General features: G+C 45.8%; 5 protein-coding genes across 5 annotated transcripts; 2 read left to right on the top strand and 3 right to left on the bottom strand.

The window, feature by feature from the left end:
* Nucleotides 1-18: 18 nt before the first annotated feature.
* Nucleotides 19-3,188, bottom strand: V865_001395 (uncharacterized protein; the record flags this gene model as incomplete). The annotated part of the gene is made up of 4 exons (XM_066225213.1): nucleotides 19-1,092; nucleotides 1,147-1,263; nucleotides 1,315-2,136; nucleotides 2,199-3,188. 4 exons carry the CDS (start codon nucleotides 3,186-3,188, stop codon nucleotides 19-21), a joined length of 3,003 nt encoding a protein of 1,000 aa, XP_066081310.1.
* Nucleotides 3,189-5,763: 2,575 nt separating this feature from the next.
* V865_001394 (uncharacterized protein) lies at nucleotides 5,764-6,631 on the top strand (the record flags this gene model as incomplete). Its single annotated transcript, XM_066225212.1, has 8 exons — nucleotides 5,764-5,918; nucleotides 5,981-6,033; nucleotides 6,088-6,163; nucleotides 6,228-6,237; nucleotides 6,293-6,310; nucleotides 6,369-6,400; nucleotides 6,478-6,533; nucleotides 6,591-6,631. The coding sequence occupies 8 exons, from the start codon at nucleotides 5,764-5,766 to the stop codon at nucleotides 6,629-6,631; spliced, it is 441 nt and encodes a 146-aa protein (XP_066081309.1).
* Nucleotides 6,632-7,114: 483 nt separating this feature from the next.
* V865_001393 (uncharacterized protein) lies at nucleotides 7,115-9,230 on the top strand (the record flags this gene model as incomplete). Its single annotated transcript, XM_066225211.1, has 3 exons — nucleotides 7,115-7,881; nucleotides 7,940-7,994; nucleotides 8,055-9,230. The coding sequence occupies 3 exons, from the start codon at nucleotides 7,115-7,117 to the stop codon at nucleotides 9,228-9,230; spliced, it is 1,998 nt and encodes a 665-aa protein (XP_066081308.1).
* Nucleotides 9,231-9,400: 170 nt separating this feature from the next.
* On the bottom strand, nucleotides 9,401-12,574 carry V865_001392 (uncharacterized protein; the record flags this gene model as incomplete). Its single annotated transcript, XM_066225210.1, has 8 exons — nucleotides 9,401-10,174; nucleotides 10,227-10,709; nucleotides 10,763-10,930; nucleotides 10,983-11,757; nucleotides 11,833-11,863; nucleotides 11,919-12,155; nucleotides 12,238-12,263; nucleotides 12,327-12,574. 8 exons carry the CDS (start codon nucleotides 12,572-12,574, stop codon nucleotides 9,401-9,403), a joined length of 2,742 nt encoding a protein of 913 aa, XP_066081307.1.
* Nucleotides 12,575-13,119: 545 nt separating this feature from the next.
* Nucleotides 13,120-16,878, bottom strand: V865_001391 (protoheme IX farnesyltransferase; the record flags this gene model as incomplete). The annotated part of the gene is made up of 4 exons (XM_066225209.1): nucleotides 13,120-14,828; nucleotides 14,888-15,412; nucleotides 15,474-16,069; nucleotides 16,154-16,878. The coding sequence occupies 4 exons, from the start codon at nucleotides 16,876-16,878 to the stop codon at nucleotides 13,120-13,122; spliced, it is 3,555 nt and encodes a 1,184-aa protein (XP_066081306.1).
* Nucleotides 16,879-17,106: the final 228 nt, after the last annotated feature.

Below are 17,106 nucleotides of genomic sequence, written 5' to 3'. Positions count from 1 at the left end.
GAAAATGATCATTCTATCTTAATCCGTCTTCTTTGTGTGGTTTAACGGTGGGTTCCAAATATCCGATAATTCCTTGACCATCTCTTCGTCTTCTATCGTTCTGACCGTATCAGAGGAAGATGTATTTCCTTTTATCTTGTTTGTATCTTCGATCTCATATTCAACCTCCGAAACACTCCCTTCAGTCTCTACGTCCGTTCCCCAATCACTCGGTCCATCGTCTGTACTAACTCGAACAGATGGTTGATCTGGCATTGTTGACGATGAGTTGACGGTAAAAGGTGATACTTCATTTGCTGAAGGTGAAGAAGAAAGTATAATTCCATTATGAAATACCTGACTTGATCTGCCTTTCTTTGGAGTTTCGAAATTCCCCTCATCATCTATACTGATTGGCGATTGAACCCGTGACTGACCAGGACCAGGGGATCTTGGTGATTTGACTTTACGACGATCCGAATCAATCATATGTAAATGTGAACTCCTAGCTAATTTCCTTGAAGTTCCATGGTTATTTCCGTTTTGTTTGACCACAGAAGAAGATAATGATCCTCTAGGTTTCGGACTTGTCAAATTCGAAAAGCTAGAATTAGAATAACCACCTAATCCTGAATGTACAGGTGAAGTAGAAGATAATTGATGTGATTCAGTAGCAGATACAGATCGAAAATTCGTTATGACTCCAGGTGGGAATCTCCTGTGACGGACAGCACTGGAGCTGGAGTTGGGCGTACCAGGTCTTTTCGAGATCGAATTATTTTTACCCAGCAAGCGGATCTTACCTGAAGTAGGTGTAGGAGTAGGTGACGTCGGTGAGTCAACATCCTGTTGAATATCATTGATATCTGATTGACTCTTGGGTCGACCTTGTCCTATCACGGCTGGGGGTCTACCTGCACCCATGTCGATTCGTAATCCTGTCAAGGGACCGGAAAAGCTCTTTCGACCATAGATGCTTCGTCGTCGCTTGGCTTCGGCAAGTAACGGTTTGAGTACGGCATTGATAGTCGAGCTTCGACTGATTACTCCCAGGATGATGATGATGAACATGACAAATAATTGAGCTAGACCTCGACGTCGTTCATAGCCAAGCTGTACTTCCATCAGCATCCAGCCTAGCATTTGCATTTTCAATGAAGCACCTACCTCCTCAGCTAAGCCACGCATCTGTGATTGAAGGGTCTTTCGGTCTTCCTCAAATGCTGACCTTTGTTGCTCAAGCTGAGAAATAACTTTACCCAGCCTGTCTTCCTGTCTCATACGCTACCGGAAAGTCAGCTGACAACATATTCGATCGCGCCCGATGCAGCTCACCTCTTGCTCCCATCTGCCTCTATCTTCCCCTTCCCACTCACCCTTCCAGTCATCCCAGCCCTTCTCCACTCGAGTCAACATATGCCGCATGACCTTGGCTTGCTCTTCGATATAGCGCGCTACAAGTGTGGAGTTTCCCTCTAAATCGTTCAAGCGTCGAATGATGAAAGCGTAGATCGACTCGGAAGAGTCAGATCGAGGCGGTGAGTTCCGGGTATAGGTAGATGAAGGGGAAGAGGAAGATGATGATACTGATGGAGGCTGGGAAGATACTGTGGAAGCGGTTTGTGTGGTGAAGGGAGTGTCGGAAGTGTTAGCTGGAAGCTTTGCCTCTGAAGTGACCCCATCCGATGTGTTTGTTGCTATAGAAGTATTGATGCCTGACGACACTGTCTGAGCAGGGCTAGATGAAGGGATTTGCGTTGATTGAGATTTGGTGACTGATGTCTCTTCCAACTTCGACAGGATAGCTGTTTCCGACAGAATATCCGGTACGACTCTTCCTGCTTGTTCGTGTAACAGCTTCTCCAGCGCATCCAATTCTTTCTCCCTCTCCTGTTGTTTCTCTTTCTCGTCCCTTTCCTTCTTTTCCTTCTCCTCCCTTTCTTTGGCCCTTCTCTCCTCAGCTTCTTTCTCCTTCGCTTCGTTCTTCCCCTTTGAGGCGGCACTGAGTCTCTTCTGCTCCCACTTGAACGCTTCCATCTGATTCATACCGTAAACTTTCAGTTGGGAGACGGGACAGTAGTACTCCGTGCCATAGAACGTGGGAAAGTCAAGGCGGATAAATCGATGAAAGGATGTAGGTTGAGGGAGAGTGAATGTCTGTTCAAACCGATGCTGATTTAGCGAGCTCCACCTGCAGAAATTGGCCTGAAGTAACTTACCTGTACTCCTCTTACATTCTTGCCCACGAAGGAACCAACTTCTTTCCACTTTACACTTCTGCCCGTAACATCATCCGCAGGGTCATCTTCAAACTCTTCATCATCCTCACCACCTACACTGACTCTTACTTCTCTGACTACTCCACTGAAAAATTCCCATATAGCGACTTCGACAGCTTCTATCCTGATCTCGTCACACAGCTCAACTACTACCCAATGTTCTTTCGCTTTGCATGGCGTAAGCATATACCTATCCCTTGATTTATGCAAGAGCGAAGAAGCGTGCTGTGTTTGAGGAGAGGAGGAATGTATACGGGCTGAACAATCAGGTGAAGCGTAGTTGTAGCGATTATGGTGTGGTGCAGGTGGAGGGGAAGCAGATGGTTGTTGAGATTGACTTTGGCTGGATGATATTGTATTTTGGTCGTTCTTGCCTTTGGACTTTGATGAAGATACCATGGGTGGATCAGAAGATCTGGAAGAGTCGTGCGAAGTGGTTCGGCCTGGAATCGCATCGGTAGGAGGATGGGCTGCCTCTGCAGCCGACGATGATTCCGAAGTGACAGAGCTGCCAGCCATACCTGCCTCCTCTTCATATTCCCGCTCCTCATCCTCAGCTTGTTTAATCTTCTTCCAATCTTCAAAACTGATAAACGGTTCAGGAGTCTCCGTCACCTCCGTAGCAGTGGTCGTCGAGGTCTTCACGGAGGGATCGACTGTATCTGTCGCAGTATTCTGATCTATATGTGTGGCAGCATCATCTGAGTTGCAGTAACCGGTAAGTCTTCTGAAGTCGTGCCAGAGATCGAGGTGAGTAACCTCAGTGTCTGGGACATGAGACACGGCCGGTGGGTGAGAGGACGCCGAGGTTGGACTGGAAACGTTCGAATCGCTCCAGGTAGGGATAGCCGAATCATTTTGATCAACCTGGGCCTGAGTGGCTACGACGAGAACATTGTGTACCAAGAGGTATACGAGACGGCGGCGCATCTTGGGGGTAGTCTCGCAGACATCAGCAGCGGACCTCGACGGTCAAAATGCCTTGTTAGGATAGGAGGATAGGAGGAGTAGTACGATTGAGACAGGAGAACGTCATGACCTTTGTTGTCCTGTATTTTCTGGATGGCTTCCTTTCGGCGAGCTCCGATACGACCGGACCGTCGAACAGGGCATGAAAGAATTTGATCCCGCTCATCCCCTCCGTCCCCCTACAACAACTCATCTCTCACCTGGTTCTTCTTCTCTGTTCTATAACAACTGACCAGCTCGATCAAGGTGCCTCATGTGCTACAAGATCAAAGTACATAAAGGCGTATGTCTGAGCATACATCAACCGATCTCTACAGGATCACTTCTTCTCATAAACCTCTGACTAGTTAACTTGTTAACGTGGTCAGAGTCAGAGGGAAAGAGGGAAAGATCTCGAGATCAGGTCCAGTATATGAACGAGATAACCATTTCTGTTGGTTCCGTCCGTTTCGTCTTGGTTGATTCTGTTGACTTGTCTTTCTGTTGATCAGAATTGCGTCATCATCAGAATCTACGATTATACTTTACACATCCCAACCCCAATCAAATGTATTTTCTATCTCTATTTTGCTTTGCAAGATCCGCAGATCAGAGCTCGATCGCTTGGTTAGCCGAGAATCTTAGTCCAAGCCTCAAAGGATCGGTGCCAACTAAGACTTGAAGGACGAGCAAGCCATCTACGTGCATCATTGCACATATGGCCGACTATCTTCTCCTCTCCAACAGGATACTTTGTGCTAATTCTCGGTAAAATGGCATCAGCATCATGCTCATCAAACATGTCCGTGACATGCGGACGAGAGGGACCTGATGTCATGTTGTAAAATCTCTCTCTTCTTCTGCTCTCATCCTCGGTTCGTCTACCTGAGCTTATGTAAGCTTGACAAACATGCGCAAGGGTACTGAAAAACACACTGACTCTGATGGTGGCGCAAGATCAAACTTCGAACCCTTATCTTTTCACAGTGTTGAACAAAGCAACTACTGAAACTCCAAGATCCACATCTTACCCTCTCCTCTTCTTACGCTGCTCGAACATTACTCATGTACTCCTTTGATGTGAACTAAACTTTTCGAGGTCAGACCGATCAAATGGATTAACTTGGGTTCTTACACCGTCCACCCTCCTTCCCGCTTTTCCTTGGGCAGGGACAAGATGCTTCTGGACCAGGGATTGGACACATTGGAGCAAGAGACGAAACGGATAGTGATGTCAAAAGAGGGTAAGATGCTATTGATCGACGAGGACCGAGAAGGATAAAAGATTTGTATAAAAGGATGAGGATCTTGATGTTTTCACGATTGTCGATATCTTCTTCTGCTTTTCGTAATCGACCACTGTCCGAACAATCGTCTGCATCAAGGCATAGGACGCAACTTTGACTGAAGTTCGGTCGTGACCGGACACTGAGCCTGTATACTCGGCCGTCGATCAGCTTCGCCACCCACGACGATCTTTATTTGATAATCGGCTCAACAGCCCCATGTCTCTGGAAGATGGCACCCAGAATTCCTTTCTTTGGTCGGTGAGTCTGACCGATCTGATTCAGTTGGTACGACATATGTATATGCGGGAATTGAACGGATACACAAGATTTTCCTTGTATCTATTTTTCTTTATACCTAAAATCAATCCGACAGTGCCACAACCCTTTTCTGCATGTTCTCCGAAGTGTCCCTCCTTTGATTCTGATACAGGTACCATCAATCAAGAGCACGATTCACGCTAACGCATGTTCATTTGTCATTCTCTCCTACAGTCGCCAGAATCGGGGATCAGAGGTACAACGATATAGTCAGCAACAGCAACAATATCAACAACAGCAAGAAGACGCACCTCCTAATCCTGGTCTACTGGCCTACATGCCAGCTGTCGACGATAATGGGGACAGTCCACCTTCAGGGGTGAGTTTATTATGCAAGTCGTGTTTTAGTCGTGTTTCTTGTTTTGGTATGACTTGTTCGCCATCAAAGAAAAAACACGACTTTTCCAGCCTGCCATCTAGATCTGCAAGGTCATGGGAAAATGGGAGAAGTGGGGTATCACACTAGAATGTCTTTTGCTTGTTTTTTAATCTTCTGCTGGTAATTAGACTTGATTCACTCCACTCACTCGGATCTAGAAGTAATTTTGAATCTTGCTAAATGCCGGTAAAATGGTTCTTTTGATCGAACAGCATCTTGCATCACCCTACGATACGAACAGGTACGTTCCATTCTATCACTTCCAACTCGCTTCAAAGTCGTTTTAAGAAGTTTCATTGCTCAATCACCCCTTTAAAATCATGATCGGCATTCTTTGATCAATCTCATTAATTGAAAAAAGAACTTTTCTATGGGTGGATGAGAACCAGAAGATAGAGAGGGAGGGGGAAGGAAGGATGCATATAAGATGACTGACTTACCTCTTTATCATTACTTATCCTTCCTTTTTTGGTAATTCGAACTTTTTTCTGTATCAAATACAACCTACCATACGTATTGGTATTCGATATAAAACCATTACACAAATACAAAAAAAAATCAAATGCGAAATATGTTGTTCAAAAAAAGGGGTGAAAGTAGTCGACAATATTGGCGTCCACAACAACAACAACCACCACCACCGACTAGTCCGGAACGTCAACAATACGCGGCTGCCATCGCTGCTCAAGTAGGTAATAGAGATGAGAAATGGGATATCTATTATCAGTAAGTTCCACTGATTCTATTGATCTTTGGACGTTAACGCTCAATCGTGAAATATTCGATAGCTCGTTCCTCCTTCATACTTGCCTACACTCTCAATGCTATTGGTACAGGAACAGTAAGCGTCGTCATTCGGAACGTCTCGATTGGCAGATCGCTGATTTTGTCATAGCCTGGTGGTTTCCTGAACCTGGAAGGAATATACACACCCTATCGATGTTCTCTGCCTCGAGATACCCTCCGATCGAGTGAGTCAGGATGATCTTTATCTTCTTTTCTCGATTGCAAGTAGGCTGACTAGCTTGTTTATAGGGATATCAAAGTGAGTTGTTGCACGTTGAGTGATATACCAAACTGATCTCGGTGCGTATGAATAGTATTACGATATGCATCTTGTGAGTGGGTTTCGAATAGGAGCATAGCTGACTGGTTAGCCAAATGGTACACGGCTAGAAAATGGTAAGTCGGACGATCAAAGGGGATGAGTATCTGATGAACTGATGGTCCATTATGATAGTGATGTTGTAAGTTCACCAACCCCAGATACGCGCTGACTATGCAGTCGATATATCGGACCAGATACTCCTGAGCTAGGCTGGCTAGGTGATTATGTTGGATGTGAGTCATCAGACTGTTCTTTCCATACAACAACGGAGAGAGCTGACCTGTACGCAGATAATCTGAACCTCGTCACATTCGACATGAAGCCGATCTAATTCTACTGGACGATCCCCACGATAGACAATTGGGAAGGAGATGATTTTGGTTGTCTCAGATTGAGACCTGGTTGGTGGCTTGAAAAGCAAGAATATTGTCCGAGACAACATCAATACATACACGAAGATATTGTGAATAAAGTTATCATTTCGATTATGCCCGTTGGGCTCGCCGCCACCTTGGTATCTGAGCCTAGAGACATGTTGATGATAGACTGACTCGCACTGATCTTGTTATACCTTTCAAACTATTGAAGTATGAGTTACTTATCTACATTGCGAACATACTGAAAGGAAAGGTCAACTGCACCTAAAAACTACTTACGAAACGAAATTGCCAAGATCTCTTGTCGCCTCTTCCCCTTCTAACTTCTGCGATAACCTGTTGTACAGGTTCATTTCTACTGTCATAACCTTCAAGAGTCGCTGTGCGACCCATTCTATCCATCCAGAACCCATAAACTTTGTGGAAGTAACGATAACATGACATCATCAAAACATCGAAGGGGAGGTCGCTGGATCACGACTCTACCCTTTATCCTCGCACCTTTGGTCGCTGCTGCGCCGCTGCCCAATGACCCCTCCACCCCCGCCATTACAGCCTCTACGTCGTATCCCGCCATCACCGATATGGGTACTACCAGATATACATCCGCTCCTCCTTCAACTATCACTGCAACGCCCACGCCCACGGCCACAGCAGATACTTTGGACGTCGGACTACCTGACTCGAGCTGGGACGCCTACCCTACAGCCGTAGCTGACCAAGTCGACAATTACTCGGATGGACCCTCGGTGGTACCAGTCATCATACAGCCTGGTGATACCTCCAATGACGCTTACGCTCAAAGTCCCACTCCCTCAGCTTCATGGGCTTTACCACCCATGTTCTCCGACATGTCTCCCTTCCAAGTATCCACCTACGCAGCTGGTAAACACAACATGGCTATTTTACGGGGATCACCAGCAGCTGCAACTTCCAATAACACCGATACGAATCCTGAGGAGCCCTGGGACTCATCACGAAATGCCTTACAGATACTTTATCCTAGTGGATCGATCAATCCTGGTAATAAGCCACAAGGAGGAGCAGAATTTTACGCAGCTCCATTGGATATCACTAAAGCTACTAATGCAAGTCTGGAATACAGTGTGTATTTCCCACCGGATTTCGATTTTGTAAAAGGTGGTAAATTGCCGGGACTTTATGGGGGTCATAACGGTTGTTCGGGAGGTAATGCAGCTGAAGAGTGAGTCGCCTTATCACAAAGGTCTGAACATACTGTTGACTATGATGTATCTCGATAGTTGCTTTAGTACTCGTCTGATGTGGAGAGCAGGAGGTCAAGGGGAACTGTACTTGGTAAGTTGACTTTTTCTTTGTTATATGTGATTCTGAGCTGATCATCGAATGTACTTCAAGTATGCACCAAAAGATAGACAGACTCCTTCACTTTGTCAGACTCCGCCTAAATCTATTTGCGATGCGGCATATGGCCTGTCCATCGGTCGAGGAGCCTGGAAGTTTGCTCTGGGAGATTGGACGACCGTTCGTCAAGATGTATGGTTGAATACCCCCGGACAGAATGATGGAGGGTTCAACATTTGGGTTAATGGTCAACTGATACTCTCCGCTAACGATGTGAGATACAGGGAGAATGGGGATAGTTGTATACAAGGTGAAGATGATGGTGTTTCGTCAGCTATGATCAATACTATAGGATTCGGCCAAGGTGGTATCATTGATAATTCGACTGTCTCAGCGTCAGCTTTAGATGAAGATTGGCAAGTATCAGAGGAAATGGTTAAAAGCAGTACGAGTACGACTATGCTTTCGACTGTTACTGTTACTGCTACTATGCCACCGATTTCGGCTTATTATACACCTTATATACCATCTTCGACAACCACCTCTTCCACTTTGACCTCAACCGCTACACCCTCCGCATCGACCGGATCTTCGTCATCTTCCTCCAACTCTGACTCTGTCTCAGCTTCATCATCCCCCAGTCCTCAAAAACGAGACGAACCTTCTTCGCAAGTAGATGTCCCATCCATGACTGAACACGCCGTGGTAATTACCATACCCATCACCGAAGCTATCACCACCGTGACAGCAGCTCCCACCACAGCTTTCATCACCGTTCCTACCACAAATACAATTACGAGGGAGGTTCAGGTGACTATCACTCCAACAGCTTCTGTCGACACGATTTTCAATACAATTTACGTCACTCAACCAACTACCATTACCGTCGCTTCGTCTTCCTCCTCCTCTTTCGATAACGATCCATCGCCCTCACCTTCAATGTTAGATAAATCCATTGTAATCCATCCTGAACCTGTAGCAGCTCAACAAGCTTACGAAGCTCCATCACAAGGACAACCACTTCAACCGGTCATTTTGAAATCACCTCCTGGTCAAGTGATGAAATCTTCCGAAGAGCTGAAAAATCACATTCAATCTCAGACACCTTGCAGAGTAGGCTTCATAGGATTGTTCTTCTCTACTTTCTTTGGGGGTCATACGTCCGATTGGGCAAGTCCGAAAGATCAGTATACCTATTATAGGGATTTCAAAATGTGGATTAACAATTAAGTGGAGTAGACGACCTATTTTACCGTATGAAGCACGATAGTGTAGTATCAATTTGCCAAAAGAGACTTATGCATGCATGCTAGTATGGTGTTACGTCCCTATCGATCATTACATGTACCTATTCATCAAGCAGCGTATGGGATCGTAATCCGCTAGAGTGTCATAATCAACTAAACACTTTCTCCGAACCCTTTCCATTCCAACACTTCTAGCCATCTATGCACTTGTCGCAAATTCGATACCAGTTTATTTCCATTCTCCTCTATCGTTTCTACGGAGGGTTGGTACCCTTCCGGGTTGACCAGAGCCAGCAATTCATCTTTGTTCGACGTAGGAGGTGGGGTAAGTCCCGAAGAAGTCGAAGAAGCATCGGCGTCACCCAGAGCTTGGGCTGCAGTCGATAATGATGACAAAGATGATTCAGCTGAGCCAACCCGTTTGGCAGATGTAGGTATCACCACCTCCAGTAACGTCTTCTGTTTCATCTTGGAACCAGGTGTTTTCTTAGTCGAATTGACGTTATTTTTAGAAGGTGTAGTAAGTGGATTTTTAGCTGGAGTTTTGGGTTTTGCAGGTGATTTCGCCGATTTTGCCGGTTTGAGCGAGTCAATGTGTTTCTTGAATCTCCATTCGACCCATTGGATGAGCAGATTGACATTTTGAGATTTCCCAAAATGACTCCATCTTTCCACGGAAACGGGTAAATCTGCCTCTTCGCCAGTCTTTCCCTCTACTCCGATACCCCACACTAAGAGACCCGATGCCCATCCTAAAGGCGGTCTAACATCATCGTCAATCTCTCTCGGTGCCAAAGCGTAATATGTCCTTCCATCAAGATCGATACCAAGTGGTTCATGTCGTAGAGCCCGACGAGCAAGTTGGGCTTCAAGATTGACGTTGATCAGAGCGAGACGTAACGAATGATCTTTCATTTCCTTGTTGAACTGTCATGTATGTCAAGGTCAGTTAAGATCTAGCCGGAGGGGTAAAGCTTACCTCTTCCTTGTGCGCCTTTGTATCCGCTGCAGTCTTACACTTCAACCTCGCCTCATTCAACTTTTTCTTCTTACTTTCCATCGTATTCATCTCCTTCTTGATCGCACTAGCGTGTTTCCTCCTCATATCATTCTCCGGAACAAAGTATTCCATATCGCTTCTGATTTTAGGTGTCGACAATGTCCGTTCAGCGAAAGCAAGGAGCATGCGCACGACCTCGGCGGGTGGTGGGATTCTAGAAGCTGCCGTACGTCTCGATGGTCCAGCGGTGAGTTCAGTCGCCCAAGCTGGGGGAGGTTGATCATCACCGAGATCAAGGATCGCTCGAAGGGCAGAGTTGTTAGCTTCTAATCGTTCGTCTACGATGGGCGGAGGAAGTCGAAGGTTGAGTGGTTCTGAAAGCATGTTGTACATGCTCTGGAAACGAGCGAGATCCGCATAGTATCGCAATTCCTCTCGTATATTGAAGAGCGTATCGACGAGCTGAATATGGAAATGGAATCAGTCAAGGTCGATAGATACTTGGCTGTACTCACCTCCTCGTTATCGCTGCCTTGTAATTCATCCTTGATCATATCCACCATAGCTCCAGCAAATAATCTGACGCTTGCTTCTGTCAACGGTCGATCAAAGTCATCGACGGGGAATAATGCTCTCTCAGGGAACGACAGTACAGCTCTGAACCTGAACAAGTACTCTCGAAGCTATTTTACCTGTCAGCAATCTCACATCTACGCTTCAATTGAGATTCCTCACCATGATTCTCTGTTCGGCCTCCTCCCTCCCAAATTTGGTAGCAACTTTCTCGAAGACAGGAGGATCCGGTATGACCTCCGGTTTCTTCACCGGTTTGGGTTTCACTTTTTTCTCATCTTTCACCTTCTTCTTCGGTGTTGATTTCTGACCTTTAGCATCTTGTTTACTGGTGCTCTTCCCACTCTGTTTAGATTGCTTTTTGCTTTTAGTTTTTTGTATTTCCACTACAGGTGTATTCTTAGGTTTGGGACCTGGTTTAGTTTTACCTTCGCTATCTTTCTTCGTCCCTTTGGGTGTCTTGTTCTTAGGGGTGGACACGGATTTCTTGATTTTAGGAGTTCCCGAAATGGATTGACTTTCTCCGTTGACCTTTGAAGGTCTGCCTTTTTTCTTTGGTGGTTCAGCGGCATTATCAGAGTCGAGATCGGTGAGATCCGTACTTGCGGAGGTAGCTAAAGAGTCTCTCTTGCCGATACCGTTCACCTTTGATAGCTTACTGTTCTTTTCTGGGGATGCGCTACTGGATTTTGTCGGACTGTGACTTGCACCTTTCTTGCCTGGTGAGACCCCGTTGGTTTTTGACGGCCTTCCCCTCTTTTTCTTAGGTTTTTCCACTTCTGATTCAGACAACATCGTTTCATCATCTGAGTCAGGCGCTTTGTGTAAGGTCGAAGTGGCTTTATGAGGTGAAGAAATGGACGTGGAATGACCGTTCACTTTAGGGAAAGAAGATATGGAGGTATCACCTGAAGCTTTGGCTGCTTTTGTCAGATTCCTATGTGATGGTCTGAGATCAACTAAGATTCATCTAACTGACAGAAGGGAAGGATGATAGAAATAGAAAGCTTACCCTAAAGGTTCCAGACCTTTCTTCTTTCTGCCTGTTGCTCAATGTCAGTATCTGCGCGTAGAGCTTAAAGACGGTGACAAACTCACAATTCGAAGACTGACAGTCATCTCGACAACATGGACACTCCCATTCATACCCTTCCTCAATAGAAGTACCACTTGGTTCATCGATGGAGCTCGACGAATGCTTGGTGGTTCTCCTTATATTGTTTATCTTCTCAGGTGATATACCATAACGAACGGTCAGATCTCGGTCACAGTACGATAAATGACATGGTCGATCCGTCGATCCTTTCTTTTTCGTATTACTACATCGTAAGGAATCTGCACAATTGCGATGAAGATCGTCAGCTAGGGGTCGCAGTTGTAAGAGTCGAAAACGAAGGACTGAGTATGATGGACTCACGACCAGGTTCACATTTCCTCCGACAACTGTATGAAGATGAACATCAGCTGGATCCATGAATAACGCTAGACATAGGATGGAGAGCTCACATATGACAATATGTTCCTCTTTCCTTCTTGCCATCTACGCTGACTGCACTTTCCGATTGTCTAGGTTTCTTCTTATTCGATTGATTGATACTGACTTCGCTATCCCTAGCCCTCTTCTTCCCTTTCCCATTGACAACGACTTGTTTGTCATCTTGATCCTTATCAGAGGAAGAGATCGTGCTCAGTTCGGATGTTGAACTGCCTGAATGAGGGACACCATTGGTTGTCTTGACAGGAGACGCTGCCATCTCGTAGGATTGCTAACGAGAGTGGAGTCGGATTCGAAGTGACAATGTTGAAGATATGTGTAGAGAAAGAGAAAGTGATGGATAGATACAGATGGATGATTTTTTTCGTAATGTAATGTAATGTGCGATTGACAGCGCGTGCAAGCTAAGACGCGTCAACCTACGACCACAACAGCTCAGGATCAGGTTCAAGTGCAGACTCGATGAACCACATAGGTTTTTGCTACCAGTTGGTCTGCCAGGCCATGACCAAGCATCGCAAGATGACTAGGAGATATGAATGGGGATGAAGTCGATACTGGATTTGTTCAGTGCACTTTTTGCAGTGATTATGCCTTCACAGTTCCGATATGACCATCAGCTTATGAAATGAGTGTTTTGTGAATTTCATGCGATGCTATATAAGAAGTAGAAATCATGGTGTGGTGTATATATACTGTAAATGGTATATTGAATATTGAATATGATGATACAAGATTGTTTGTCTGTCTGTCTCTTTTGACCCTCTACCATTCTCACTTTACAATAGTAGTAAACAGCCGATGCTATATCCTTTGTTTCTCCTCTTCCTTCTCCTTGTCGTTCACACTGACCAACCATCCTGCTATATTCTTATGAACCAACATCAGCCCCAATATCACGGGCAAATACCACAAACTGGTGAAGAACAACTTCTTCGCTATGGCTTCTGTAGGTGTCTTGTAGAACTTCCATGAATCTCGAGTAAATATGAAATTCGGTAAAGCAGCCGTTAGAGCGAAACTCCAATCTACCGATCCAGAAAGGGGAGTGAGGATCATAGTGAACGGTATAAGAAGTACAGAATGCCGCAGGGAGACCAAGGCGTTCAACTTGGGTGAAAGGACAGATAACATTGGATATCCCGATAACGCATAGAAAGGTCGAATCATATGTGAGAGCGCGTTGAAATGTGGGAATTGCCATGAAAACAATAACAAAAACAGACATAATGGCGTCAAGGGATTAGGAATACTACCATCGAATTTGAATTCACCAGGACCGAGAAAGGAGGGGAGGTTGAATTGTAAGGGTTGTTCGGGTGTAGGCCATAATGCTCCACCTGTGGCTGTCCATCCCATCAAGGGGGTGATCGCACCAACAATCGCTCCAATCCACGTATTCGAGACCGAGAACCTTTTCATAGGCGTGTAGATTCCAGCGTAAAGAATGAGGTTGCCAATTCCCAAAGCTGCAGTTGTAGGATTACATCCATACCATAGAATGATACCACCAAGAACCGTACATGTCATTCCAAACATGAATGCGTGGAAGGGTGTGATCTTCCTCATACATAAAGGTCTGACTCTGGTACGAGGTGTCTGAGCGTCGATGGGTATTTCAAGGATTTGGTTGAACGTGTTGGCTGCTGCTGAGGTCAATAGTGTGCCGATAGTAAGGTTGAACAACAATGGTATCGACAAGGGTAGCGGTGATAGGGCGAGTCCGGTGGTAGCGGTGAGAGTCATGAGAATAGTCAAATTTCGTTTGGAGAGCTGAGAGTAGACGGTCAATAATCGTTTCAAGTTCAGTGGTGTAAGTGGTCGGTAGGCTGACAGAGGAGCTGCCGGAGATGTGATATGAGGGATGGGAAGATCCGGTAAGGCAGGAACAGGAGCGTTGGCAGCGCCGTAAACGGTCTTGAACGGAGGAGAGTACGGCGCAGGTTGAGAGGTGAAGAACGGGCGCTGAAGAGCTGAAGTGTGGTTTTGACGACGTTGAGAAGGAGATGAAGACGCTTTGATGGATGCGCGCTCTTTCGATGAAGCACTGGCAGCGGGAGCTTGTACATTGGATTTCGCCAATGAGGGCGAGGCACTGATGGCGGCGGCGGCTTGAGGCGATGGAATACCTTCACCTTCAGATGGAGGAGCAGGGTCGATGACTGTGGGTTCACCAATCTCAATCTTCGCCAGTTGTCCTTCTACCATCTTTCTGAATTTACCATGTCGTCGAGTGATCAAATCGTGATATGTACCATCTTCAGCTACTGATCCACCGTCAAGCAATACTACCCTATCAGCCGAGGCGATCGAAGATAGTCTATGGGCGATGAGGATAACAGTGATATCCGAGTTGGCGAAGAGATCGTTGAGAGCTGCATTGACAGCTCGTTCGGATTCCGAATCAAGTGCCGAAGTTGCCTCGTCCATGAGCAATACCGAAGGATTACCAACAAGAGCTCTGGCAATGGCTATACGTTGGCGCTGACCACCGGATAAACTGTTCTTGTTGACTAGAAGAAGTGAACAAATCAGCTTGATCAAGCTAGGTTGATCGAAGAAGCTGACTTACTGATAGTATCATAGCCCTGAGGCAGATTTTCAATGAAATCGCAATGAGCTACTCGAGCCGCACGTTTGACCTCTTCTCTCGTAGCGTTCGGATGACCATATGCGATATTCTGTTCGATCGTACCGCCAAATAAGATTGGATCCTGAGGTACGATACCTATCCTTGATCTCCATGATTCAGGAACAAACGATTTTATATCTTGACCATCAAATATGACTGAACCGGAGGTTGGGTCGTAGAATCTAAGCAAAAGAAGCTGGATTGATGATTTTCCCGAGCCACTTCCACCGACTAGAGCTATTCTTTCCCCTTTATCGATCCTGAGGTTCAATCCGTTCAATACTTTGGCATCGGGTCTGGAAGGATAAGCGAAATCTACCCCTCGTAATTCGATTGAACCACTACGAGATTTGGCGATCGTTTCTCCTTCACCCAGTGGTATGGGAGGTGGGAGCGCGTGAAGGCCGATGATACGCTGAGAAGCTCCAACACCTTTCATCAAACCAGTGAAGAATCCAGCGAGGGCTACAAACCATAAGAAAAATCAGTCTACGCCCAACATGTCTGCTATAGAGAAAAGACGTACTGTTCAAACTCCATTCGATCCAATTGACATAGATGAACAAAGATGTCATATCACCAACGGTGATCTCACCTCGTTTCACCAATACACCACCATAGATCAACAATCCGATCATACCAATATCACCGGCGACTTCATTGGCACCTTGGAAAATCCCATTCGCAAAAGTTTCCTTCTTTTGCAATTTATATACTCCATCAACTTTTGATGAATATAACGTCCGTTCGGATAATTGGGTATTTGAAGCAGTTACAGTACGATGGGCAGATAGTCTCTCTTCGGCCAATTTCGACATTCCCCCCAAAGCTTCTTGAGTCTTGAGTGATAGTTTCCTGATGAACCGACCATAGAAGAAAGTACCGACTGCGATAGGTGGGATGATACAGAGCATTACGAACGTCAATGTTGGTGAGATGAGGTACATCGCTCCTATACCTGCTCCAGCACCTAATATAGCTTTTAGACCTTCACCCAGATTCTCACTGAGACTCTGTCCAACGATGGATGTATCTTGACCCAGACGTGAGAGCGCATCTCCGACTCCGGCAGTTTCGATGTGCGAGGGGGGTAAGGATAGGTATTTGCCATATGTCTGATTCCTGCATCGTTACAATGAAATCATGGTTTAGCAAATCGGAATATTATACTGTGAATGAAATATCTATATCTTGGACTGAACTCACCTGATAGACGCAACAGTCCTCTGGCCAGCTAATCTAAGAGCTATACTCCTTCCTGAATTTGCAGCTGCACCAATTAACAGTACCACCGCCAAAGCACCAGTAGCTTGCTCGAGTGGTAGACCAAGTAAGAGTGTATTTTCCTGTCCGGGAGTAAAGAAATCTATTATTCTACCTATCACCCATGGGATAGATAGGTTGACAGCTGTAGATACCGATAGACATGCCACTCCGACAGTCAAAAGGGGCCATTGCGGTTTTGCCAACGATAACAATTTCAATATTGAGGATGCGTCAGGTTTGGGATCTTTACTTGATCCTCCACTTGCGGTCGTAGGTGTTATATCGGCAGTTGCTGATGGTGGAGCTATCGGGGCCAGGGGATGTATAGGGATAGGTGATGGTGCTTTGTCCTTTTCTTGATTCTCTTCTTCTTCTATTGATTGTTCTACTGAACTTGACCTTGAGGAATCAATCTTGGAGCTGGAGCTGGAGTTGTACCGTATCTGTGTGAAAGTTGACCGAGAGCAATGGGGGAACGCAGAGTAGCAATATCGATTCCGTGGTATCCTATCAAATCCGATATGAGTTGAGGAGAAGAGTCGCAAGGGGATTGATGTTGACGGTCCGGAGGCAGAGGCATGTGAAGTAGGCAAGGGCCGTATACGTATACGCGGGATGGTCAGAACGAGTGACCTCGCCAATCCGAGGCCTTCTCGAGCTGCCATTTTGGCGGAGGGTTGTGGGAAGGGGACCAAGAAAGAGGGCTTGACAGCCAGTTGTAGCTATATGACAATGTAGGTTAGTGATGATGATGATCACAATGAGAAAACGGATGATCACCTCGGCATGTCGTCTTTTGACTTTTTCCAACCCCATTCCGAGACTGGGGGATGTGATCTTAAATTGTGCACCCATTTAACCGAAGGAGGTTGAAAAGGTTAATTGAAAAAGTT

The sequence above is a fragment of the Kwoniella europaea genome, chromosome 1 (genome assembly GCF_036810445.1).
Source record: "Kwoniella europaea PYCC6329 chromosome 1, complete sequence".
In the NCBI taxonomy this organism is placed as follows: domain Eukaryota; kingdom Fungi; phylum Basidiomycota; class Tremellomycetes; order Tremellales; family Cryptococcaceae; genus Kwoniella; species Kwoniella europaea.
This window is presented reverse-complemented; position numbering and strand designations above follow the sequence as displayed.